The 26,932-nt window shown below is 34.3% G+C and overlaps 1 protein-coding gene across 5 annotated transcripts in view; it reads right to left on the bottom strand.

Moving 5' to 3' along the window:
- Positions 1–26,932, bottom strand: part of DLG1 (discs large MAGUK scaffold protein 1) — a 268,658-nt gene that overhangs the window by 52,581 nt on the left and 189,145 nt on the right. For all 5 annotated transcript variants that reach the window (XM_068969482.1, XM_068969640.1, XM_068969650.1 and 2 more), the window contains 3 exons: positions 25,741–25,861; positions 20,711–20,867; positions 7,789–7,891 (listed from right to left, as the gene is read on the bottom strand). In XM_068969482.1, the coding sequence (XP_068825583.1) occupies positions 7,789–7,891; positions 20,711–20,867; positions 25,741–25,861 (381 nt within the window). The remainder of the gene's footprint in view (positions 1–7,788; positions 7,892–20,710; positions 20,868–25,740; positions 25,862–26,932) is intronic.

Here is a 26,932-nt window from a genome sequence, read left to right on the forward strand (position 1 = left end):
TAATTCCTTACTGTCTTAGCGGTGCAGTGATCTGATGCTTTTTAAAAAATATTCATTTATTTATTTGGCCACACCAGATCTTAGTTGAAGCACATGAGATCTTCAATATTCGTTCCAGCATGTGAACTCTTAGTTGCTGTATGTCGGATCTAGTTTCCTGAACAGGGATTGAACCCAGGCCCCTGCACTGGCAATGGGGAGTCTTGGTCACTAGACTGCCAGGGAAGTCGCTCCAACGCTTTTAATTAGATGTTCATTATACTTTATGTAGCATTATTAGTTGTTTTCAGCCATTTTGCCTATTGAATTATCCAAAGTCCTAGTATTCTACATTATAGAAATTTAAAAACTTTCTGTAAAAAGATCACATTACCTTTTACAGTGAGGCAGAAAATGTTCTTTGCTGAGATCTAAGTTACTACAAAGCAACTAAAGCTCAGATATTCAATATTTAAGATTTTAGAGACCTAAAATAAATTCCTGACAATATCTTAAATTTGTGCCTTACTGATTTTGTTCACTCTGTTCAGATTTTCATATTTATGGTCTTTACTTACTATTAACAATTCCTCATAACCATCTGCCTGTTTTGAATGTACTTTAATACTTTCCTCAAAGTTAGTTTTCCTTTAAACCTCCCATTTTATTTACCTAAGATTCCTATCTTTTCTTTTAGTTTCAATTAACTCATACTTTCAGCTCTAACAATTTTCACCTTATACTCAACCTCTGTTATCTTTCTTTTTATTTTGGAAGAAGAGGCTCATTTCTTTTTTTCTGTTAAGTGATTTGCATCCCTCTTCTAGAAATTACACCACAACTCATTTCAGGAAAGCTACCACTGGAGAGAGGTAAAATATTAAGAGATAATCTCCACTAAGCATTTCAGAAATTTCTGAATCAAACTATATTCCCTGCCATGAAATATGTTAGGGAATCTCTGAACTATTGGCTATAAGTTAAACAGTATGTGTATGATTGCAAGAGGAGAGACAATATTTAATTGCCAACTTTCTGCATTTTATTTCCCTTTTCAACTTCTAATCTTAGTTTGTATCTCCATACTAGAAGTGAAAAGGTAGAAGAAAGCAAGTGGGAAGAGAGAGGGGAGAAATTTTATCTCCTCTAATTTCTTTGAAGCTTGCAATCCCATCTCTGAAGAATAAAACTCATCCATACTCTGTAATGAAATATATTAATTAAACCTCTGAGAGCAACAACTGTCAGAGAATGGATACTAAGACCTGTCTCGAAACAAAAAGTCAAAGTTTCTGAGTCAGAAGTCAGGCTGGTTGTTTTAAGTAGTTAGGAAAGAGTTAGAAAGGTATAGGAAGGAAAGCAAGTTACTGAAAAAAATTAAATTAGGAGCCTGCTACAGAACATCACCTTAAGAAATGACAAGTGCTTGCAAAGAAATGCTACTAATCCAATACAACCTCTCTATTCAGTCTCCAAATTTTCTGGTTGCTACTAAAAGTATTTATGAAAATAAGATGAGAAGATGTGTTAAAACTCCATCCCTGTAACTCTGATTTAAATCAAACCTTTGAAACTGAGAAAAGTGGCTCTGGCCAAACCTCTCAGCTTTTCTAGGCTTTAGTCACTTGAAGATTAGGGATAGCAACACCAATCTCGAAAATGTTTTCTCCTATGAAGACAAAATAAAATACCTCACAAATTTAAGATTTATCCACTGGGAAAGAAAATACATTTAATGTATGTTTAATTCTTTCCCTTTGCTCTTCTTCTTTTATATCATTGTAATATAATTATTTCTGAAACAAAAAATAAGGTCTGAAAGTTACAGTATACAATGAGTAACAGTGAGATAAAATATTTAAGTTTAGAACTTTTTGTGAAGGGAAGTAGCTTTACTATGTGGTTGAGAAGTATTCAACCTATGGAGACCATTTGGAACCCAAGAGTTGTCACAGAGATTATTTTAAGCTGAGGACATTTGACGTTCAACAAACATAGAAAAAAGCCTTTTTAGAGCTTTCCTTTTATGAATAGAAGTAGCAATTTCTAGGAAACGAGGCTATTGTATAATAACTCTCCTTTCTTGGGGAGCCTTATGGCCTTGAAGAAGGTGGAAAGACTATTCTTACTGTAGAGACAAACACTGTCACAAACTTTCTCCTAAAAATGTTCTTTTCTTTCCTTAAGAAAACTATTTGTTTTTCCATTAGAAGACTTTTCTCTCCACTCCCCGTTCCAAACTCTGTTAGGCAGGTAAGTCTTTAACTTTAACCATTTAACAGTGGTGCTGGAGAAGACTCTTGAGAGTCCCTTGGACTGCAAGGAGATCAAACCAGTCAATCCTAAAGGAAATCATCCCTGAATATTCACTGGAAGGACTGACGCTGAAGCTCCAATACTTTGGCCACCTGATGTGAAGAGCTGACTCATTGGAAAAGACCCTGCTCTGGGAAAAACTGAAGACAAAAGAAGGGGTTGGCAGAAAATTAGATGGTTAGACAGCATCACTGACCGAATGAACATGAACTTGAGCAAACTCTAGGAGACAGTGGAGGACAGAGGAGCCTGGGGTGCTGCAGTCCATGGTGTCGCAAAGAATTGGACACAACTGAACATCTGAACAACAATGACAATTTAATGACCTAGTTACTTCTCATACTTGTTGGCCCCCTGTATGCATACAAAATAAAAACTTTTTTTCTGTTAATCTGTCTTCTGTCAATTTAATTCATAGATCCCAGCCCCTAAAACTAAAAGGGCAGAGGAAAAGTTTCTTCTTCTCTACAAAGGGCTAGGAATAAATTTTAACCACTTAACAGCTGTGTAACTGGCAAGTTGCTTAACCTTCCTGTACCTTATTTTATTAAACTGTAATGAAAATAGCACTAAGAGTGCCCACTTTATAGGGCTTTATGGGAATTAAAAGAGTTAATAAATATGGTTAGATATCTGGCATATATTTTTTTCTATTATAGTCTATCACCCAACTCATTTGTCAAAAGTTCGTAAATTCTGGATATGTAGTAAAACACTAGAATAGTAATTCCAGTTCTTGCGTTTGATTTCTGATTGTAATCCCCCAAAATGACCAGTAGTAAAGCTCTAAAAAATATATTGTTGCTTATTTTTGGAGTTAGCAGAACTGAGGGGAGGTAGGAGATGAAGTCCTTCTAAATGTTTCTGTAGAGGTTTTCATACTTAGAGCCTATGTCATGAAAGTTTAAAGTATATAGGCTGAAGAATTTGTACAGTATTTCAAGGATGACTAATAGGCAAGCTATAGATCCTGAAAGATAAAAATTCGCTCTGACCAAAGAAGCTTACCTCTTTGCACGTGTGCATATATGTCAGATTATCAATGAAGCAGAGAATCCAAAGGGGTTTGTCATTAATAAAGTGAAGATACTAACTGTAAGGAGATGACTGATTATCAGAGTATCAGGCAATTCCGTTTGTACTTTGGAAAATAGCCCCCTCACTGAGAAAGAAAATTCGACTCTTATCTTTAATTTATATCCTTGGCCCTCACAGCAGTTACAGACTGATGGTGTGGAATGTTTTTTTTTTTAAGTGCTGTATGACAAAAATACATTTATTAAAACTACATAATTAATTAATATTAAAACATAAAGCCATTGTGTCACTGCCTAATGAACATAAAGTAAGTAGCAATACTGTAAACAGGACAGGTAAGTTTTCAAAGTACCCAAAACACGCTTTAAAATTTTAATTCTATTATCCTTGGTCTTCTGGCATTTTTTATAGAATGTAATTTTTTTCTCTTGGCCCACTGAAAGCCTGCCCATTCATTAGGCTTCCAGTTAAGTTCCAATCCTACTCTATGGCATTTTCCCTGTATAGCACGCAATATGATTTACTTCCTTTTGAGTTTCTAAGGTAATGTTTGTTTTCTGTGCTCTATTGGTACTTACCTTGTGTTTATTAGGCAATGACACCACAGCTGTGGTAAAAAAAAAAAAAAATACAGTACAAATCAATACTGCCAGGCTAAACACTTATCAAAATATTCCTTGTGAAAAGTACTTACATTTTTTAAGGCAACAGACCTGGGACTGAATGCTAGCTATTGCTAGCTTTTATTTGAGTCTATATCATCATCTGTATACAGGGATAGAGCTACGTGTTTCATAAAGCTCCAGAGCAAGGCTTAAATAAATAAAAACAAATAGGCACCTAAATAAACATATAAACTATGTTAAGTGTTGTGTGAAAAATATCAACAGTGCTAAAAGAAACGGAATCATAAGAGGGAGCCAATCATATAAATAATGGGGAAAATATTCTAAGAACAGAATGAACAGAGAATTAGGAAAATACCTTCTGTAATCAAGGGTCTGAGAGAAGGACTATATGGTTAGAGCTTAAGGAGCAAAAAGATGACTAGAGGGAGTGCAGTAGAGCCAAACATGTAAAAGTGTGTTCAATCACACATGGCCTTGCAGGCTCTATTAGGATTTTATTCAGAGCATAACTGCAAGTGTTTTAAATGGGAAATGATACAATCCAATCTTTTATTTTAAAAGATGATTTTGGCTGATGGTCTGGAGAAAGTACAAGAAAGAAGTAAGGAGGCTATTAGAAAAGTTCAGGTAAGATATGATAGTGGGTTTGGTCAGGTTAGTGGCCGAGAAACAGAGGGTGAGAAAAGGGAAGGGAGGTCAAGGCTGAGTCCTAGTCTTCTGACTTAAGCATCAGTGGAAATGCCATTTACTGAAGGAGTCAAAGAATTGTTTCAGACATGCTCAGTTTCAAACATTAGGGAGAAATACAGCTGAAGAAATCAAATAAGAAGTAACGTCTGGTGTTTAGAAGATATTTGGGGAAAAAAGATATATACACAAGAATAATTAACATAAGAGTCTAACCTTAAAACAGAAGACGTCTGCTAAATAGTAGCTACTTGAATAAGCAACACTGGATGCAAATTCTCCTTGATAAAAAAATGGCTCCATCAAGATTAGAAAAGTTCAAAGTTTTGAATATAACTAAAGAAAAAGTATCCATCAGAAAGTTTCACACAGAAGAAAAGCATAGAAATCACAAAAAAGAACAACAAAACCAGAGTACAAGCACAGAAAAAGAGAACCTGAAAAGGAGATTCCTAGGCCCACAAAATACCTATCCTAGGACAAAAGAAGCCCACCTTTGCCAGCCATCAGTGGCAAGTATGCCTAGTGTATACAGAGGTACATTTTAGGCTTAATCAAGTCACTAAACACACCATTGATAAAATTAAAGATCCTTGACCTGATCTATGGTCACCAACCATTAAAGCAGTCCTTTTATCAATCAATTTTTATCTCCTTATTAATAAGGTAATATTTTTAACTGGGGTTTCAGAAGATTCTTGATAAACATTCAACTAGAATATATCTGGATTTTGACCATTCTGAGTTTTCTATCATGCTGTGTCTTTTCAATATAAAGATGCACTTCTTTTTAATTGAGGAAAGTTTTCTTGAGTGAATTATAAGTTCAAGCATTTATTCCCTTCTTTTAAAGAAATTTACTTTTTCCAGAAAGTCTATTATATGCTATAATATAATACAGCATCCCTGGGTTGGGAAGATCCCCTGTAGAAGGGAAAGGCTACCTACTCCAGTATTCTGGCCTGGAGAATTCCATGGACTCTACAGTCCATGGGGTGTAGAGTCCATGGGGTGGCAAAGAGTCAGACACGACTGAGCGACTTTCTCACATAAATATATATATATAAAATAACCTGTTTTTTTCTCTCTAAACTTTAAAAACTCTCTTTGCTTTTGTTTCATTTTGTTTACTTTTCCTATTGTATCCTTTATGTCCCCTATTGATTTTTTTCTATAATGTCTCTTTGTGTTTCAACTTAAGAAAACAGTTTGCTTTCTTCTTTCCTGGGTTATGCTAGTTCAAAATCAATCTCTTCTGGTTGTTAAGCCATCTTTTCCTCCTGCCAATAAGCTTTGTTGTTTGTTTCCACCTCTTCTTATTAGTATCTCTGTATGAATGCCAGGTCAGTTCCTTTTAAACTGCTTATTACTGAATGAGTTGGCTGGACCAGAAAGTTTGGAGTGCAGGGTAGAGATGGAAGCATATTTTTACATCCTTTAAAAGCAAAAAACTGTCAACTTATCTGATACTAGCAACACAGATGGTTTTGACCAAATATGGGTCCCCCTAGTTCTCTCAACAAAACCACATCAAGGATGGCTTTTGCTAGCTTGCTACTCCAATTTCCATGTACCCTGCTATAAACAAGGGATTTATAGCCCCTCACCTTTACGAAGTTCAATTTAAGTTTGGTTACCACTGAGCATTCTCAACATTTCATGTTTTACCCTTCTCTTCTTTCCATGTAGCTTTTGCCAGATCAAAAATAGCCTTTACCTGTATTTTGTTGCCCAGATACTATACCTGTCTTCTTAGTTTTGCTTAATGCTAGGTGAAGCTGTATGGACAGAAGTATGTCTATATTTTATTTTCCTTGTTGATTTTGTATTTGGTTTCCATATAATATACCTATTGGCAAGAACATGTTGGCCAGAAGATAAAAGCATGGCTAAGTCCCAGTGGCAGCTTTTGTTTCTCACAAAAATTAATAAGTTGGAATTCTGACTTCATCTATTATTCCTTAATTTGCTTGATTAATGTGATTTATTTGGAACTTACCTCTTACATAAATGAATTTATTCTTGTTCAGTTATGAACCTAGAATGCTATGGTTTATAATAAATATTATATTATGAAATAGCAAGCAATGCCCAATATACTACTTTGATCACGTTAAAACACATATTGGGGTTTTGTTATAGAAATAAATTCTGCTCCAAGAAAAGAATAATAAATGTAACTAACCTAATGTTGCCAAATTATAGAATGTTTTGCCTGGCTCCTTTAGTCACATCATTCTTTCCTTCTTCACCTTGTTTATGAACACTAACTAGTATGCTATGTATTCTTTTGGGTGTTTAAGCTTTTTAAATTCCACTGAGGTTTTACTGAAGTGTTTATGTTGATGTACACTAGAGTCTTGTGTATGCTTAATATGACCTCAAATTTTCCATTATCATCTCCCAGCAGGAACCTGGCAAGGTTATATCCGTAAGACTTCACTATTTAGAAACATATCATATTCCAAATTTGTATTCTTTCTTTTTTTAAAAGTAATAATAAAAGCTATTAGAATATCTTAACCTTGATATTAATAAATATAATCTAATTCAAAAGTCAGAAAAAATTGAGATAACTTAATAGACTATCTTTGCTTTTCAACCATTGAGTTAGTAAAAGGTATATTTAAAAGTATGTGTTTGGTTAGATGACAGATTTAAAAAAATTAACATTTAAAAATTAATCCAAATAATGATGAAATATTCAAAGAGCTGGCAGATACAAGTTCCTATATTCTATTTAAAAGCACTTTGATCTGGACGGTGAATTACATTCTAACTAAACAAATAACAGGGTTACCCTGGTGACTCAATGGCAAAGAACCCTCCTGCCAATGCAGGAGAGGTGGATTCAATCCCTGGGTCGGGAAGATCCCCTTGAGAAGGAAATGGCAACCCACTCCAGTTTTCTTGCTTAGGAAACCCCATGGACAGAAGATCTTGCAGGCTACAGTCCATGGGGCTGCAAGAGTTGGACATGACTTAGTGACTAAACAGCAACAGCAACAAAAAAGTAACAGATTAATGAATCAGACAAAAACACAAAGAGAAAGCTAAGCTTCGGAAGTTAACCATTATTAAGAAGAAGACTTCTAAAAACTGAAATAAAAAATAATAACAAACAAGAAGAAATTAATACCTTCAGGTCGGTACTGTGCAACAATTGTGACAGCTTGGCCAGCATTTTTTAAAGCAGCTGCTGCCTGCTCATGGCTGGCAGTTCTGAGGTCAACACTGTTTACCTGTAAATCAAATCAAATATTGAATTGAAAGAAAACCATCACATTAATTAGAAATCATAATTGCCTGTTTGTTAAGAAGGCATAGATTAAAAAAATTACTTGCAATTATTTTATGACTAAAATATTTTCTTGTTCTGATTTACTAAAAATATATTGCACAGTAAAACAAAAGACTACTATCAATCAAAACATTTTTATTCACTAAAAATACTATGTTTACTGTCAAGTGAACAAAACCAAAACATTTCCCCCTAGGTTTCTAGAAGGCTACCAATCTCTTGAGAAATGTCCCTTAGTTTGACAACATGAAAAGTCAAAAGTGTCATCATTTTGTATATTTCATTTCACTAGTAACTCAAACAATGAAAAGGAAATTCATTTTGTTTATAGCATCATTTCAACTCCTGTCATATTTTCACTATTATTCATCTCAATTTCAGTTCTCTTCCTTTCTTTCCTAAACTAAACCTTATATTCTTTTGGAGTAACTGGAAAGCCATAACTTCAAGTATTAAAAGAGCTCAGATCTCACAGACTGACATTAAATACAATAAATGTTACTAAATGAGCAAGACGACATTCTTTTCTTTTTTAACACGGGGACCTTCCTTGGGTGAGGTGATCAATCCCACTCCAGAAGAATCAGTTCAGTTCAGTTCAGTTCCTCAGTCGTGTCCGACTCTTTACGACCCTACGAATCACAGCACGCCAGGCCTCCCTGTCCATCACTAACTCTTGGAGTTTACTCAAACTCACGTCCATCGAGTCAGTAATGCCATCCAGCCATCTCATCCTGTCGTCCCCTTCTCCTCCTGCCCTCAATCCCTCCCAGCATCAGAGTCTTTTCCAACGAGTCAACTCTTCGCATGAAGTGGCCAAAGTACTGGAGTTTCAGCTTTAGCATCAGTCCTTCCAAAGATCACCCTGGGCTGGTCTCCTTCAGAATGGACTGGTTGGATCTCTTTGCAGTCCAAGGGACTCTCAGGAGTCTTCTCCAACACCACAGTTCAAAAGCATCAATTCTTCAATGCTCAGCTTTCTTCACAGTCCAACTTTCACATCCATACATGACCACTGGAAAAACCATAGCCTTGACTAGATGGACTTTTGTTGACAAAGTAATGTCTCTGCTTTTCAATATGCTATCTAGGTTGGTCGTAACTTTTCTTCCAAGGAGTAAGCGTCTTTTTAATTTCATGGCTGCAGTCACCATCCGCAGTGATTTTGGAGCCCTCCAAAATAAGTCTGACACTGTTTCCACTGTTTCCTCATCTATTTCCCACGAGAACAGGCAACTTAATTCCTCTTTCTGAAAGGCTGCCAGTACCTACCTAGTACACTGCACAGTACACTACCTTTAGAGAGTGAAACTTTTACACTACAAAAAAACTTAACAGGATATTGATATGAGCATTAGACTTAGATGTAACTAATTTAAATATTTAAGTTGGTCTTCTCCCCTAAGAACCATCAGTGAATAAAATACAGCAATGTTTGGGACCTTTAATGAATACTTTTGGAAAGGAAGAGAAACTATCATGCAATTTTTATATGAAAGTTTGTTTCTTCAACATCTAATCTAAAACTTGTTAAAAGTTACACATCAATTTTATAAAATTTGACTACAGCCCAGAAATTTCTGGGATGTAAAGAACATTTAAAATAGTGAAGACCTGATGTTTTATATTATCTATAAAGGATATCACTATGTAACTAAGTTAATACGTGCACACACCTTTCGAATGAAAATCAAGACACAGAAACCTTAATCTAAACGAATGTAACATATCGTGGTTTTATTAGAGAATATCTCTAGCTAAAAGCCATAAAAAACTCAACACAATGTATAAATAGCTTTACATTGAACATAAAATCCTAATTCTAGCAGAAAAAATTAGAGAAGAAATAGAAAAGGTAGACAAACTTTCAAAGATTGTTGTAGAAAATATTATAATTTTTAATGAATTATTCCTGAGCATCAAAGTCTTTGCCTACAGAAAAAAATCTGAAGACAACCAATATAGATTCAAAACAGAATAATTTGTTAACAAGACCACAAATTTAAAATGTTCCTAAATAATGCCAAACATTTTAATGTAAAACATTATCAAGGATATCTTATAAGAAATCGTGGTAGTGAGAGGCACACAGTGGTCATTAAAAGAAAAAAAAACACACCACTTAAAAATATGGAGATATAATTTATATAAAATCAACATTTTTCAAGTTTAGTGTTTTTGTGGTTTTCACTACATTCACAAGTATTACAATCATCACCATGCTTCAGATCCAAAACATTTTCATCAGCTCCCCCAAACCCCACTACCTATTAGCATTCTTTCCCCTCTTCCCTCTCTTCTTAGACCCTGGCAACCCCTACTCTACTTTCTAAGAATTTGTCTGTTCTGTACATTTAAAATAAAAGAAATATTTAACATGTGGTTATTTCTGTTTGGCTTCTTTACTTAGCTTGTTTCCACAGCTCATCCTTGATTTAGTACATCATCACTTATTATAGCTGAACCATATACTCCATTGTATGGATATTCCATATTTTATTTATCTATATTGTTAATTTTATTACTTTTGATACTACTGTAAATAAAACTGTTTTCTTAATTTCACGTTCAGATTGTTCAGTGCTGGTATACAGAAACACAACTGTTTCTTATATAGTGACTCTCTGTCCTGCAAATGTGCTGAGTTTGTTTATTATCTTTGATTTTTTTAGATCTCATAATACCTCCTGTATATAAGATCATAGAGTCTGCAAATAACATACATTTTCCTTTTTCCTAACTGCCCAATGCAGAAGCTCCAGTACAAGGCTGAATAAAGGTGGCAAGAGTGGACACCCTTGTTCCTGATCTCAGAGGGAAAGCTTTCAGTGTTTTACCATTTAGTATTATTAATACAAAGGCTATCAGTTTTTCATAGACACACTTTATCAGGTTGAGAAAGTTTTCTACTATTCCTAATTTGCTTGGTGTTTTTATGATGTAAAGGTGGTGGTTCTGAATCATGAGATAGTTTATATCCTTAGCTCTATTAACATGGTGTCTTACTTCGTTCGGTATTCCTATGTTGAACCAGCTATACATTCCTTGGATAAATTCCACTTATAATACATAAATCTTTTTTAATGCTGGTGTACAATCCTTTTTTATACTGTTGAATCCATATGGCTATTTTGTTGAGAATTTTTACATATAAATTCATAAGGGATATTGAGTTTTTTCTTCTTGTGATAACTTTGGTTTGATACAAGAATGAATTGGCCTTGTACAATGAGTTGGGGAGGGTTCTTCACACCTATTCCCTTTTTTGGGAAGAGTTTGTGCATGACTGGTGTCAATAATTCTTAATACATTTCATAGACTGCACTAGTGAGGCCATCTGGCAATGGGCTTTTTCCTTTGTGGGAAGTATTGATTATCAATTCAACCCTTAACTGTTAGAGATCTATAGTTACAGTTTCTGTTTCTTCTTGAATCAGTTTCAATGGTTTATTTCTTTCTAGAATTTATCAGCAATTACACAGTTATGTTCAACTCTTTGCAACCCTACAGACTGTAGCCCACCACGCTCCTCTGTCCATGGGATTCTCTAGGCAAGAATACTGGAGTGGGTTGCTGTGCTCTCCACCAGGCGATCCTCCGGACCCAAGGATGAACCCAAGTCTCTTGCATCTCCTACACTGGCAGGTGGATTCTTTACCACTAGCGCCACCCATATACAACTATATATCATGTTTAATCTATATGATAAATGTAAAATGTCCTTTTATTTTTAGTAACAATTTTTGTCTTAAAGTCTACTTTGTCTGATATTTCTATAGCCACTCTATGTGTTTCCTGGTTACTGTTTGGATAATGTATCTTTTTCAACATTTTATTTTCAACAAAGATTGAATCTAAAGTGTATCTGTTGTAGAAAGTATATAGTTGGATCTTTCTTCATCTATCCTGCTAATATCTGTCCTTTAATTGGAGTATATAACGCATTTACCTTCAATACATTATTCAACAGAAAAGATTTATGTCATCCATTTTACTGTTTTCTTCACACCTTATGTCTATTCCTCCATTACTAATGTCTTTGTAAAATAGATATTTTCTAGTGTACTATTCTAATATCCTTTAAAAATCATATATACACGAGTTATTTTCTTAGTGGTTTTGATAGATTATAATCAACACTGTATAACCATTTACTTTGGATTAACTTAGTTTCAATAATAAATAAAAACTCTGCTCTAATATATCTCTTGTGATACTCTTGTCATATAAATTACATTTTTAAACAATGTGTGTGTGCCCATCAACAGATATCTAAAATTATTGCTTTATTTAATCACTGTTTAAATTATACAGGAGGAATGTGCTACAAACAAAAAATACACTTATGCTGTTTTATATTTACCTATGTATTTTTAAGTGTTCTTTATTTACTCATATGGATTTAGGTTACTCTCTAATGTCATCTCTTTTTAGTCTGAAGGATTCTCTTTAGTATTTCTTGGGTTTACTGCCTATAACAGAACTTAAGGAGATTAACTTCCCTTAGGTTTTGTTAACCTAGCACTGGGATTTGTTCTTCATTTTTGAAGGATAGTTTGACTGGGTACAAAATCCTTGGACAATGGCTTTTCTCTTTCACAACTACCTTCTGGCCTCCATGGTTTTTGACAAGAAATTAGTTGTTAATCTTACTGAAGATTCCCTGTATGCAGTAAGTCATTTCTCTTCGCTTACAGGGTTCTTTGTCTTTGGATATTTGATTATGATACTAACATATCCGTGGTATGGATCTCTTCAAGTTTATTCTACTTGTAGTTCACTGAGCTTCTTAGATGTGCACAATGTTTTCATTAAATATGGGAACTTTTTAGCTATTTATTTATTCAAATATTCTTTCTGTCTCTTTCTCTCCCATCATTCTGACTTTATTATGCATATACTGGGACATTCGATGGCATCCCTGCAAGTCTCTGAGGCTCTGTTAATTTTTAAATTTTTCTTAATTCTTTTTTCTTTCTGTTCTTTAGCCTAGGTATCTTAATAGACATATCTTCAAAGTTTGTGGATTCTTTTTTTGTCAGGTCAAATCTGCTGTTGAGCTTGACAAAGAGGATTTTTTTTTTCCTGATTTCACTTACTGTAGTTTTCAACACCAAAATTTGTTTCTTTTTTATAGAAGTTATCTCTTTATTGACATACTCTACTTGGTGAGATACTGTTCCTATATTTTCCCTTCATCCTGTAGATATAGGTTCCTTTAGTTCTTCAAACATATTTAAAATATCTCATTTAAAATCTTTATCTAGTAGTCTAATTTTGGGCTTCCGTCGAGACAGTTTCTACTGATTCTTTTTCCCCTGCATATATTTCCTTGTTTTGTTGAAAACTGGACAATTAAAAAAATAAATAGCAATTTTGGAAATCAGATCTCCTATCTAGGGCTTGTTATTACTGCTGTTTGTTATGGTAGTCGTTTGGGGACTTTTCTAAATTCTATAAGGTTTATATTTTGTTATATGTGCCACTGAAGTCTCTGTCTGATTAACAGAGTGGTTAGTTAATGATTGGACACAGACTTCCTTAAATACCAGACCCTTTGTTGAAGGGCTCTGTGTACATGTTGGGTAATGCCTTCAACGATCAGTTAGACAATTGATAATTCTGCCTTAATCATTACCCACTTCGTGCACAGAGCCCCATAATCAGCCAGAAGTGAGAGTTTAGGGCCTTTTCAGGTCTTTCCTGAGTAGGCATACAGTCCAGGACATGTATGTGTCCTCCCAGATTCCAAGGAATAAGAGCTTTTCAAAGGCCCTAAGGAGGTTTCTCCCTAGTTTTTCCTTTTAAATTTTCAATTAGTCTACTGTCTGCCCCAAATGTTATGCAATGTCTCAGGAAGCCATAATATGTCTGTAATTATCTTGACACTTAGCCCAGGGGAAAAGGCTTCTGCATTGGTGGAGCTTTGAATCAGGTCAAATACAGAGAACCTTTAAAATAAGGTGTTCCAAGAACCACCAGACAGGTCAAATTATAACAGTTCTTTGGAAAGGAAACTATGAATAGTCTACTACCATTTTGCTTCCTTTACTGGCTTAGGCCACCAGTTTTCACCATAAATTTTGGCTATATTCCAAGGCTAATATGGTGAGGGAAATAATAATATTTCCCTAATAAGGCAGGGAAATTAAAACTGATAAAACTCAATAAAAACTCCACAAACCTCACTCTTAGGGAAATTCAGCATTTTTTTTTTTTTTCTTTCCTCTTCTTGAAGAAATACTTCCTGAATTGTTTTAAGTCTTTGGTTAATTTCCAGAGTTCTAAAAAGCTTATTCTAACAATTCTGGCCACTTTTCTCATTGTTTTTATGGGGGACAGCATTTCTATTGAAGTCTTTTGAGTCACTTTCCATGACTCTAAAATTTCAGTGCATATCAACTATGTTCTCCTCTATTCTTGGCATCATTGGAAATAATAGTAATACCTCCATTTATACCATAGTGGAAAATGTAGTGTTCAACATCTGTAATAAATTCTGATTTCAAAAGCTTCTGTCTTCAACAACATTAAATATATCAAAGGGAATTATTTTATAGAAATCATTATTTTCTCACTTCCCAAATAACTTTTTATACTTTTCTCAGTAATATGGGTTATCATTAAGAACATTAATAACAAGGGTATAATAACACAGGAGCAGCAACATCAGTATCTCATGGAAACTCGTTAGAATACATATTTTCAGATCCTACCTAAGTCATACTGCATCAGAAACTTTGGGAATGAAATCCAGGAATTTGTGTTTTAATAAAGGCTTGGGGTGATCTATAGTGAGTTGAAGATTGAAAATAGTTAAATTTTATGTAAAGAGGTACTTAAACAAGTGTCCCATAGTTTTCTTTTAGTTTTTAGTACATTTTTTCATGTTTTTCTCTTTATCCTAACGTCTTTCCTATTTTTCTTAGGATATTTCCCTACAGAAGTTAGTAACTACTAAAAATTTTAAGATTACTGACACGTACTGCCAAACAGAAAGCTGTATGTAACTTATAGTAACATTAGGGCAAGCAAGTGGTTGGGACTGTTGAGACTTTCAGTTTTAAAACTGCGCCTATAGGGGTTGCCAGACCTGGGGCTTTCAGTGCTGAAACTGGAAAAGTTCTGAGTGAGCCAGGTTGTGTTGGTCGGTCAGTCTAACATATTCCAGCTGTGTGTTAGTAACCCACATCAACAGTTTCACATGGAAATTTACAAAACATCTATTTTTGTTTTGAGTTTTTCACACTTAACTCTTAAGCCAACTGAGAATTTATTTTGACACAAGGTGTGAAGTGAGGCTCTAAGCTAATTTTATTCCACCAAGTAACTAGCTAGTTTGCCCAACATTTATTTTTTTAAAAAATTCATTCCTTACCACTAATATGAACACTACTGAAAGTCATTTTTAAAATTTGAATTACAGTATAACTTACAAGCAATAAAATGTACAAATTTAAACAGTTCAGCTGGAAGGACTTTTGACAACTGTATATGCCCATGAAATTACAATCCCAAACATACCTTTTCCACCTACCAACCTAGAAATCTCCATTATGCCTCTTTATGGTAATCAATACAATTACCAGCAACCACGTTCTGACTTATCAGTATAAATTATGTTGCTTGTTCATGGTTATCTTATAGTCTTATAAAATTATCTTATAATAACTATATTAATTATAATATAGTATGTATTTTTGTGGTGCATTCTATATTTACTCAACAATTTCTTTCAGTGTCATCTGTGTTGCTTGAGTGTCATTATGAATAAGCTGTTATGAACATTCCTATTATAGTGTTTCTGTAAACAAAAGATTTCTTAGGTAAAATGTGGGTGATAAGGTTAGATGTATGTTTAATTTCTTTAAAACTTCGTCAGAAGTTCTTGCAGCAGTTGCATAGTTTTACATATCCACCAGTAATGAATAATAACTGCCCCACATTCTTGTCAATGCTTGCTGCCATCATTTTTTTCCCCTTCTAGTCATTCAACTGGACAGGATATGCTACTTCATTATGGCTTTAGAAATGTTTTTATTCAGGTACAATTTACATTCAGTAATCTTTTTTAGTATACAGGTAAAAAGTTTTGACAACTGTGTATATTGTATAGCCACTGCCACAATCAAGATATAGAAAAGTGACATTGTTCCCAAATTCCCCTAAACCTGCTTATTCACTGCGCTTTTGCATTGCCCTGATGCCTAATATTAAGTACTGTTCCATGTGTTTATAGGCCATTCATACACCTTGTTTTGTAAAATATCTGTTTAAGTCTTTTGCTTGTTTTAAAATTTACTCATCTTTCATTGCTTCTTTGTGGGAGATGTTAATATATTCTGGATATGAGTTTTCTGTGTGATATATGTACTGAGCATATTTTTTCCCTACTGTATGGTTTGCCTACTTGGTTTCTTAAAGACATCTTTTTTTTTTTTTTTTTTTTAACGGTTAGTGTTTAATACATCTTGTCCAAGAAACTGCTGTCTGCCTAAGGGTTGCAAAGATATCCTCCTACTCTTGGTCCTGAGCAGCTCAAAGTACAGAATTGCTGAGGTTGGTTTTCACAGATCTTCATCTCAAAAGTTCTCTATTCATTGGCAGGTGCCTTGTATTTTGAGATGCTCTGTGTGACTCAGTAATAATTTTCTCTTAATTCTCTATTGGTTCCAAACCTTTGGTTTACAAGCTCCAAGTTCTTGGTGAAGACCCATGAAAAAGAGAAGGGAGGTAGATACAGACTTGCTCTGTGACTTCTTAGAATTTTTATCAGTTTGACCAGTCCACTGAGGCCATTACATGTTGGGTAAAGTTTTGGCTGATATCTTCCTGTATCTGTCAAATCCTTCTCTCTCCCCTACCACTCTCCAAGGAGAAGCTGCCACTGTGTTGTCCATGAAGGGCTACTTACTGTCTGGAAGTCAATTTACCTAGGTCACTTTGAATCGTCAGTTCTCTTGATGAGTCTAGTTTTTAAAAACTTACCAAGACTGTTTTTGGTTGTTATGATAAGAGTGATGGTCTCTTAAGACATTCAGTATTATAACCATGTAACTAGGGTGTGCTTCTGCTTTAAAATCTGTTCTAATAATCATTATTTTCGGTTATTTTAGTTGCTGTAGCCTGAAACATTTGAGAGCAATTTCCACTTACTTGCACTGCATACGAATATATTTTCTACAATTGCAGTACCACTGCCTATTTGAAGACTCAAATTTCCAAGAGTTTCATTCAAGTATCAATTAGTTATACCAAGATCTGAGAACAACTAAAACAAAAAAGAGATGTACTTCTTTTGTAAATGATCAGTCATCACCTTTCTGTCTTGGATTCAGTCTATTTTTAATTATATAGGATCCTCAGAAGGATCTAAGTATGTGCAAGGAAGGATCAGGTGGCAAGAGGGACTGATCTGAAAATGGCAATTAAAAGATCCAAATTTTGGAATGCTTTTCCTATCATGTTCTAGGCACATATATTTTTGGCTTGAAGAGTATTTTCTGACGTTTACTTTAAACTGAAGAAATGATTTAAAATAGTTATTAACATTGATCAGCACTGCTGACTTGGATATAGGTTTTTTCCTATATCTCAGATCCTAAATTTTGGAAGTGTTACCTAAACATTTAATTAAAACAAAATGACACAGCATAATACAGTGGTTAAGGGGAGGTATTATTAGCTACTGTGAGCAAATTAAACTCTGTTCTTCAGTTTTCTCATTGGAAAAATGGTTATAAGGATGATGCTCCTGAGTCTACTACAAGCAATATAAGATATTTTCAAGGAATACCACTTGCCAATTCAGGCAGCACTGAATACCAACATATAAAGTATTACTGACATTAAGCTCACAATGCAAAATTTAGAACATAAGGAAACAAAGCATGTCATCATAAAGTAACATGTATTAGATACCTAAACTTCAGAAAATAGAACTATTATATTATTTACAGAATACAGACATATCCCATTTTATTGTGCTTTACATTACTGTATTCACAGGTACTGCATTTAAACAAATTGGAAGTTTGTGGCAACCTTGCTTTCACCAAGTCTATTGGTGCTATTTTTCCAATAGCATTTGTTCACTTTGTGTCACTTTTGTGTCACTGTCACATTTTAGTAAATTCTTGAAATACTTCAAACCCTCCACCAGCAAAAAGATTATGACTTTCTGCATATCCAGATGATGGTTAGCATCTTTTAGCAATAAAATAAAATTAAGGTATGGACATTGTTTTTTAGACATAATGCTAATCTAACAGACCTAACAGAAGCAGAAGATATTAAGAAGAGGTGGCAAGAATACACAGAAGAATTGTACAAAAAAAGATCTTCACGACCCAGATAATCATGATGGTATGATCACTCACCTAGAGCCAGACATCCTGGAATGCAAAGTCAAGTGGGACTTAGGAAGCATCACTACGAATAAAGCTAGTGGAGGTGATGGAATTCCAGTTGAGCTATTTCAAATCCTAAAAGATGATGCTGTGGAAGTGCTGCACTCAATATGTCAGCAAATTTGGAAAACTCAGCAGTGGCCACAGGACTGGCAAGGTCACTTTTCATGCCAATCCCAAAGAAAGGCAATGCCAAAGAATGCTCAAACTACTGCACAACTGCACTCGTCTCACACGCTAGCAAAGTAATGTTCAAAATTCTCCAAGCCAGGCTTCAACAGTATATCAACTGTGAACTTCCAGATGGTCATGCTGGATTTAGAAAAAGCAGAGGAACCAGAGTTCAAATTGCCAACATCCCTTCGATCATCAAAAAAGAGAAACAGAGTACAGAAAAACATCTGCTTCTGTTTATTGACTAATGTCAAAGATTTTGACTGTGCGGATCACAACAAACTGTGGAAAATTATTTAAGAGATGGCAATACCAGACCACCTGACTTGCCTCTTGAGAAATCTGTATGCAGGTCAAGAAGCAACAATTAGAACTGGACATGGAACAACAGACTGGTTCCAAATAGGGAAAGGAGTATGTCAAGGCTGTATATTGTCACCCTGCTTATTTAACTTATATGCAAGGTACATCATGAGAAATGCTGGACTGGAGGAAGCACAAGCTGGAATCAGACTGCAGGGAGAAATATAAATAACCTCAGATATGCAGATGACAGCACTCTTATGGCAGAAAGCAAAGAAGAACTAAAGAGCCTCTTGATGAAAGTATAAGAGGAGAGTGAAAAAGTTAGCTTAAAGCTCAACATTCAGAAAACTAAGATCATGGCATCCGGTCCCATCACTTCATGGCAAATAGATGGGGAAACAGTGGGAACAGTGGCAGACTTTATTTTTCTTGGCTCCAACATCACTGCAGATGAACTGCAGCCATGAAACTAAAAGACACTTGCTCCTTGGAAGAAAAGTTACGACCAACCTAGATTGCATATTAAAAAGCAGAAACATTACTTTCCCAACAAAGGTCCGTCTAGTCAAAGCTATGGTTTTTTTAGTAGTCATGTATGGATGTGAGAGTTGGACTATAAAGAAAGCTGAGTGTGGAAGAACTGATGCTTTTGAACTGTGGTGTTGCAGAAGACTCTTGAGAGTCCCTTGGACTGCAAGGAGATCCAACCAGTTTATTCTAAGAGAAATCAGTCCTGAATATTCATTGGAAAGACTGATGCTGAAAGCTGAAATTCCAGTACTCTGGGCACCTGATGTGAAGAACCAACTCATTGGAAGAGACCCTGCTGCTGGGAAAGATAGAAGGTGGGAGGAGAAGGGGATGACAGAGGATGAGATGGTTGGATGGCATCACCGACTCAATGGACATGAGTTTGAGTAAACTTCGGGATTTGGTGAGGGACAGGGAGGCCTGGCGTGCTGCAGTCTAAGGGGTTGCAAAGAGTTGGATATGACTGAGCCACTGAACTGAACTGAACAGACTACAATATAACATAATCATAAGTTTTATATGTATTGGGAAACCAAACATTTGTTTGACTTTCTTTACTGCAATATGCTTTATGGTGGTGACCTGGAACTGAATCTGCAGTATCTCTGAGGTATGTCTGTATAAAATAAATTGGTTTAAAAGAAAAACCTAAAAGAACATAACATAACAAACTTTAAATAGTCAAGATTCTCCCAAAACCACCAAGGAAGATTTGAAAAAGAATTAGAACTTCTAGAAAGAAAATGATACTTTGAAATGAAAAAGTTAGTTTTAGCCTAAAGAGTTTATTAGACACAGATGGAAGAAAATTTATGAACTAGAAATCAGATCTGACTGATAATTACCTAATGATAAAAAATTTGGACTCACCAGGAAGGAAAGTTGATTCTAAAGTTGGATGCATCTAACAGCATAGCTTCAAATATACAAGGAGAAAAATTGCTGCCAGGACAAACTGTTAGACCTACTTCCATTCACATAAACTTTAAAAGCCGTTTTTAATAATAAAGCAACAATAGACTGAAGCATAAAGAAGATATGAACTATGCAAGTAACAAACATGAGTTAACAGACATAGAAAACCTTGCAGTCAACAAACAGAGAATGCATACTTTCTTCAAGTATATTCATAAAGACTAACATATTTTAAGTGCAATACCAAAAGAAAATCTATCATACAGAACATGTTCCCGGTCAACTCTGTAACTCTACATTAAGCTGTAAAATGTTAGAAGAAGATAGCCAAAATACCTTCCATATCTTTAGAATATAAAAATTTTTAATAATTAACAGGTCATAGTTAAAATAGTAAAAACATTATTTTGATTAACATATCCTACCGATATAATACGATCTCCTTTTCTGAGCTCTCCACTAAGATCAGCAGGTCCTCCAGCCAAAATAAAGGAGATAAATATTCCTTCTCCATCTTCACCTCCCACAATGTTGAAACCAAGGCCTGTTGAACCACGATGAAGAACAACTTTTCTAGGTTCCCTGAAAATGAAAAAAATATTGAATACCTTAAAATATATAAAGAACTGCACAGTCTATCAATGAGAATTCCCCACTGATATATCATATTACCATACTATTAAGAAAATTAGATGAAATTTAAAGGAGTTTTCTAAACTTTGGGGAAAAGAAATTCTTTCTAAGCCTAGAAATTAAAAAGAAAAATCCTAGTTTTATACAAAAGCTAAAAATCTTTTTAGCAAAATATAAAATTAAAATAAAAAGGTGAAAGCAATGTGAAAATTTTAAAAAATGATATAAAGAGCCCACTCAAAAAATAATACTCATGAAAAGTTGATTGTCTAAGAAGTAGTTACTCCATTTCTCACATGTTGAAATAAGTGGATATCCCTTTGTGTTTAGAGAAAGTACATAGGTCCCCTTTCCAGTCTCAAAGGGATAAACCATGAATGACCTATGCCAGTCACTGTATTTCCACTCTCCTCTGATAATTTGAGGCTATGACCCTATTTTGGCCTTTGAGAAATAAAGGGAAATTTTACTGTCACTTTCCTAAGACAGACAGACCATAACAAGGACAAAGCTCATTCTGTAGCCACACAAATCACATTTGTTCCCTTCCTTATCCCAAATTCACCCCCACAAAAGAATGAACTATAAAATCCCATTACTGATTTGGACATATTACAATCATGAAGATAAAACCAACAGAATCCCAGAGACATCATGGACCTAGGGTTGCTACACAAATGTTAGAAATGCCCATCTCTAGATTTTTTTATATAAAATAATTAAATATCTTTATTTCTTAAGTCACATCCCTCCAATTCATCTACCTATCTCTGCTTTTCATCTATTTTTCTACATGCATCTCTTGTGTTCCCTCCAACTCACAATTTAAAATCTCTGAAATCGGGATACATTTTACAACTAATAATGCTGCACATCCGTTGCCAGTTGTACATAACTGTGTGAGAACCATTTACATTTTCAGTAAGACTATGAACATTCCAACAGCAGGCTATTTTAGATATGATGAATCACAGAATATCATTTGAGATTAGAATGTCTCATACATGGTAAATATTTTAAAAATTTAATCTGCTTTTTAAAAAAATACTGGAGAAAGCTGTTGGTAACAAATGGCTTAAAAGAATATTTCTAAAAATTGAATTTTAGGGATTCTTTCATATAATGTAGGACTAATCTTAAATATCTGTCTGCTCAAAATTTAAAGTGGTGTTTTCCAGTCACACACAGGTATTTATCAATCAGTTTTGTCAGTTCACTTCAGGATTAACAAAATCATATTTTCTTGTCAAAATCAGCAAAATTAAACAATATGTTGTTTAGGAAATATACACATACAGACATATATGAAAGAAAAAGAGGAATAATAAAATCAAAATTCAGGTAAGAAGTTAACTTGGTGGGGCAGTAGGAGAAGCAGGGTAGGATCAGGAGCACAAGACAGGTTTTACTATATTGGTGCTGTCTTATTTTCTTGTTATATTGTGGCCCTCATGGTGAGGATTCCTATAGTACATTAAAACATATGTAGGAATTATAATGCTGCATTAGCAAATAATAATTTTAAAATATCCTGCTGAAATTTACCAGTATTTCCAGAGGAAAATAAATTCTAACTTTTCAAATATCATATGCATATGAAGAGATCTTCAACAACACTAATCATTAGGGAAAGGCAACAAATCACAATGAGCTACATCCCACCTGCTTCAAAGGCCATAAGACAAAACAAAATAGAAAAAGCAAGCACTAATGAAAATATGGAGAAACTGGAACCCTCATATACTGATGGTGAGAATGCAAAATGGTGTGACTGCCATAGAAAACAATTAGGTGATTCCTCATGTACCTAAATATAGTTATTACCATGTGCTCCAGTAATTCCATATCTATGTATATATCTAAAGCAATTAAAAGTAAGTATACAAGCAGATATGTGCATGACAATGTTTATCATGTCATTACTCACAATACCCAAAAGGTGGAGACAAACCAAGTGTCCATCAACAGATGAGTGGTAAACAAAATGTGGTATATACATACAGTGAAATATTATATAGCCATAAATAAGAATTTGGATGCATAAAACAACATGTATGAAACTTGTAAACATTATGCTAAGTGAAAGAAACCAGATACAAAATGTTAAGTATTGTAAGATTCCACTAAGTGAACAGTTTAGAATATACAAATTTACAAAGATGTAATATGATTAGAGGTTATCAGGGGCTAGAACAGGAAATGTGAGTTAATGCTTAATGATTACAGAGTCTGAGGTGATGAAAAGGGTTTGGAAAAAGACTGGTGTTGGTCATTAATGCCACTGAACCACAATTTGAAAAGGTTACAATAGCACTTTTTATGTTATACATCTGTTCAGTTCAGTCACTCAGTAGTGTCTGACTCTTTGCAATCCCAAGGACTGCAACATGCCAGGCTCCCCTGTCCATCACCAACTCCTGGAGCTTGCTCAGGTTGATGTCCACTGAGTCGGTGATGCGATCCAACCATCTCATCCTCTGACGTCCCCTTCTCCATCTGCCTTCAATATTTCCCGGCATCAAGGTCTTTTTCTAATGAGTCAGTTCTTTGCATCAGGTGGCCAAAATATTGGAATTTCAGCATCAGTTCTTCCAATGAATATTCAGGACTGACTTCCTTTAGGATGGACTGGTTGGATTGCTTTGCAATCCAAGGGACTCTCAAGAGTCTTCTCCAACACCACAGTTCAAAAGCATCAATTCTTCGGCACTCAGGTCTCTTTATGGTCCAACTTTTACATCCATACATGACTACTGGAAAAACCATAGCTTTGACTAGATGGACCCTTTGTCGGCAAAGTAATGTCTCTGGTTTTTAATATGTTGTCTAGGTTTGTTGTAGCTTTTCTTCTAAGGAGCAAGTGTCTTTTAATTTCATGACTGAAGTCACCATCTGCAGTGATTCTGGAGCGCAAGAAAATAAATTCTGTCACTGTTTCCATTGTTTTCCCATCTATTTGCCATGAAGTGATGGGACCAGATGCCATGATCTTCATTTTTTGAATGTTGAGTGTTTTTTACCCTCAACAAGCCAACTTTTTTACCCTCCACTTTCACTTTCAAGAGGCACTTCAGTTCCTCTTTGCTTTCTGCCATAAGGGTGGTGTCATCTGCATATCTTGAGGTTATTGATATTTCTCCTAGCAATCTTGATTCTAGCTGGCGCTTCATCCGCCCAGCATTTCACATGATGTACTTTGCATGTTAAGTTAAATAAGCAGAGTGACAATATATAGCCTTGACATACTCCTTTCCCAATTTGGAACCAGTCTGCTGTTTCATGTCTGGTCTGTTACTTGACCTGCATAGAGATTTCTCAAAAGGCAGGTAAGGTGTTATATATATTTTACCATAATTTAAAAAATTTCTATTGTAATACATGAAAAATCACAGAGCCATACATTTTAAATAGCTAAAGTGTATGGTATGTAAATCATATTGTAATAAAGGTATTAAAAAATGAAATTTAGAGTCATTAACTATATGCTGGGAATTCTTTTATCTTCCTTTTATATTGGTAATGTGATATACTCTCTGAAAAAGTGTTTAGGGTCAAACTGTGCAAAGCTTCTAATATGAAGTAAAGATTTCAATACTTCATTATCTGGGCAAAGTAATAGAATTATCAAAAGAGAGTGATAAAACACAGCATTTTAGAAAGACATATTCAATAATCAACCACCTGATTTTAAAAATATAGGGAAACAGGTAGGCCTGTTGTGTAATACTAAAAGTTCAACACAATATTCTAGACAAGAGATATGTAGTGAAAAAAGATGGGAATAGCAGTGAAGATGCTAACATATTTTTAATTTGAGAAATATGCTGACTAAAGACTACATAAACCGTTAACTACTTCCACTTTACTTCTATAAATAAACACTATTAGATAATAGCAACAAGAAAACAGCCATGATACATCAGTATACTAGCACAGCCTAAATGTTAACAGCCCTAAAAATTCATATCAGAAACATATAATCATAGATGCTATTCTTTCTGATAATATACATTCTAAAACAATTACTGAGCACCTATTAAATTAAATCCTCAACACTGGTAACTCTTGAAGAAGAGGACAGGACAAACACTCCTACCTGACATTTAAGAGATCACTGCTTAGAGTTGGTAGTCTAACTAATACAGAATAATTATAAAAGTTCAAAAAAATAGTCAATAATAATAAAATTTAAAAAACATAAATGACATTAATTGGTAGCATTTACCATTAAATTCTATAAAGCTAATATGAAATACTTCCATCAAAGTTATACAGCAAACTGTTCATATATAATACATTACTAAGTTGAATAATATGAAAAACACCTAAAATATTTTTTCACTTTTTGTTTCCTACTTATCTAAGTTTTTTGGGAATAAAAAGATAATCTGCAAACTTCAGTGAGTAATGTTAGTAATGTTAGATGAAAGTAGATTTTAGGTGTCAGAATATCAAATATATATACCAACAAACAAAATTCTGAATACTAATCAAATGATAGCCATAATATTTTATGGTATATATTAGAAATGTACTATATGAAAAGTTAGTTTTAAATATTCATAAGTATACTTTTAACTTCATTTCACCTAAACTAATTTTTAAGTATAATTTACCAATCCTTGAAAAAAGGAACATTTAAAAAAGTGGAGATTTGTAAAGTAAAATATTTTTACACTTATGGCCCTTTATGAACCTTTCAAATAAAAAATTAAGGTTTAAATTTATTATCTGTTAATAGAATTATTTAGTCCTGAAAACTGTGACTATCCTACTTGGTTGATTGGCTTTATGTAAGAATGATGACTATTCAATTCCTTACCTCGTAATTTCATCATCTCCAAGTACTGCTTTAGAAACAGGTGAATATCTGGCTGGTGATGCTGGTGTCTGGCCCAAGTAGGAAGGTGGGCTAACATGGTTATCGATAGGCTGAGAAGAAGCTTAAAAATAAAGTAAAGAACACTTGAAAATGGAAACACACCATTCAGTACCATGTTTATAGGTTATCAATGTCACAGTTAATTAATGTATAATTCATAATTACTCATTTATATAATAGGTTTTCGTAGAGAAAATGTATTTACTAGGTAAAAAAAAATTAGAGAAGCTCAACTTTCCAGGTAAAACTAGACATTTAGACATTCAGATCAGCAAAGCAAACTTATTCCATTTGGTTTCTCTGACAAAACAACTAAAAAGGAGTTTTACAGTAACTGACTTGCCAAATGTAAATCCAGAAAAGGTTATTCAAAAGATTGTCACAGGAAAGACTGAACTAAATCAATCTTAAGTTTAATAATTTAATTTTTCTAAGAAGTTATTTTGCTGATTAACATTTTTAGAGTATATTCAGCGGATCCCTGAACAACACGGGGGTTAGAAGCACTGACCCTCCAAGCAGTTGAAAATGCACATATGACTTTACAGCTGGGCCTCAATATTCATGGTTCTGCATCTACAGATTGAGCCAACCATAAGATCTGTAGTATGCACTGAAAAAAATCTATATATAAGTGGATCTGCATAGTACAAACCCACATTGTTGATCAATTGCATACTCAAAATTTGACTGTGAGTAACAAAACCCAAAAGCTTAAAAATAAGTGCAAAAAGATTATGCTTGACAAAGTTTTAAAATAAATTAAGGGACTTCTGGCTTTCCAGCATGACTCTCATGAAAAAAGAACATACTAAAATGCAAAAACACAGTTTGAAGAGACGGAGCAAGCCTAAGAACCAGACTCATATACAACAGTGATGCTGGAATGATCAGACCAGAATTTGAAACAAAAATGATTAATATACTGATATGGATAAAGCAAACAGTATGTATAAAGAAGACAGTATGCAAAAACAGATGAGCAATACAAGTGGAGAGATGGAAATTCTAAGAAAGAAACAAAAAGAAATACTAAAGATCAAAAACACCATAACAGAAATGAATAATGTCTTTGATGAACTACTAGTAGTTTGGACATGGTTGAGGGAAAGAATCTCCAAGCTTGATATCT

The sequence above is a fragment of the Capricornis sumatraensis genome, chromosome 1 (genome assembly GCF_032405125.1).
Source record: "Capricornis sumatraensis isolate serow.1 chromosome 1, serow.2, whole genome shotgun sequence".
NCBI classification, from domain to species: Eukaryota; Metazoa; Chordata; class Mammalia; order Artiodactyla; family Bovidae; genus Capricornis; species Capricornis sumatraensis.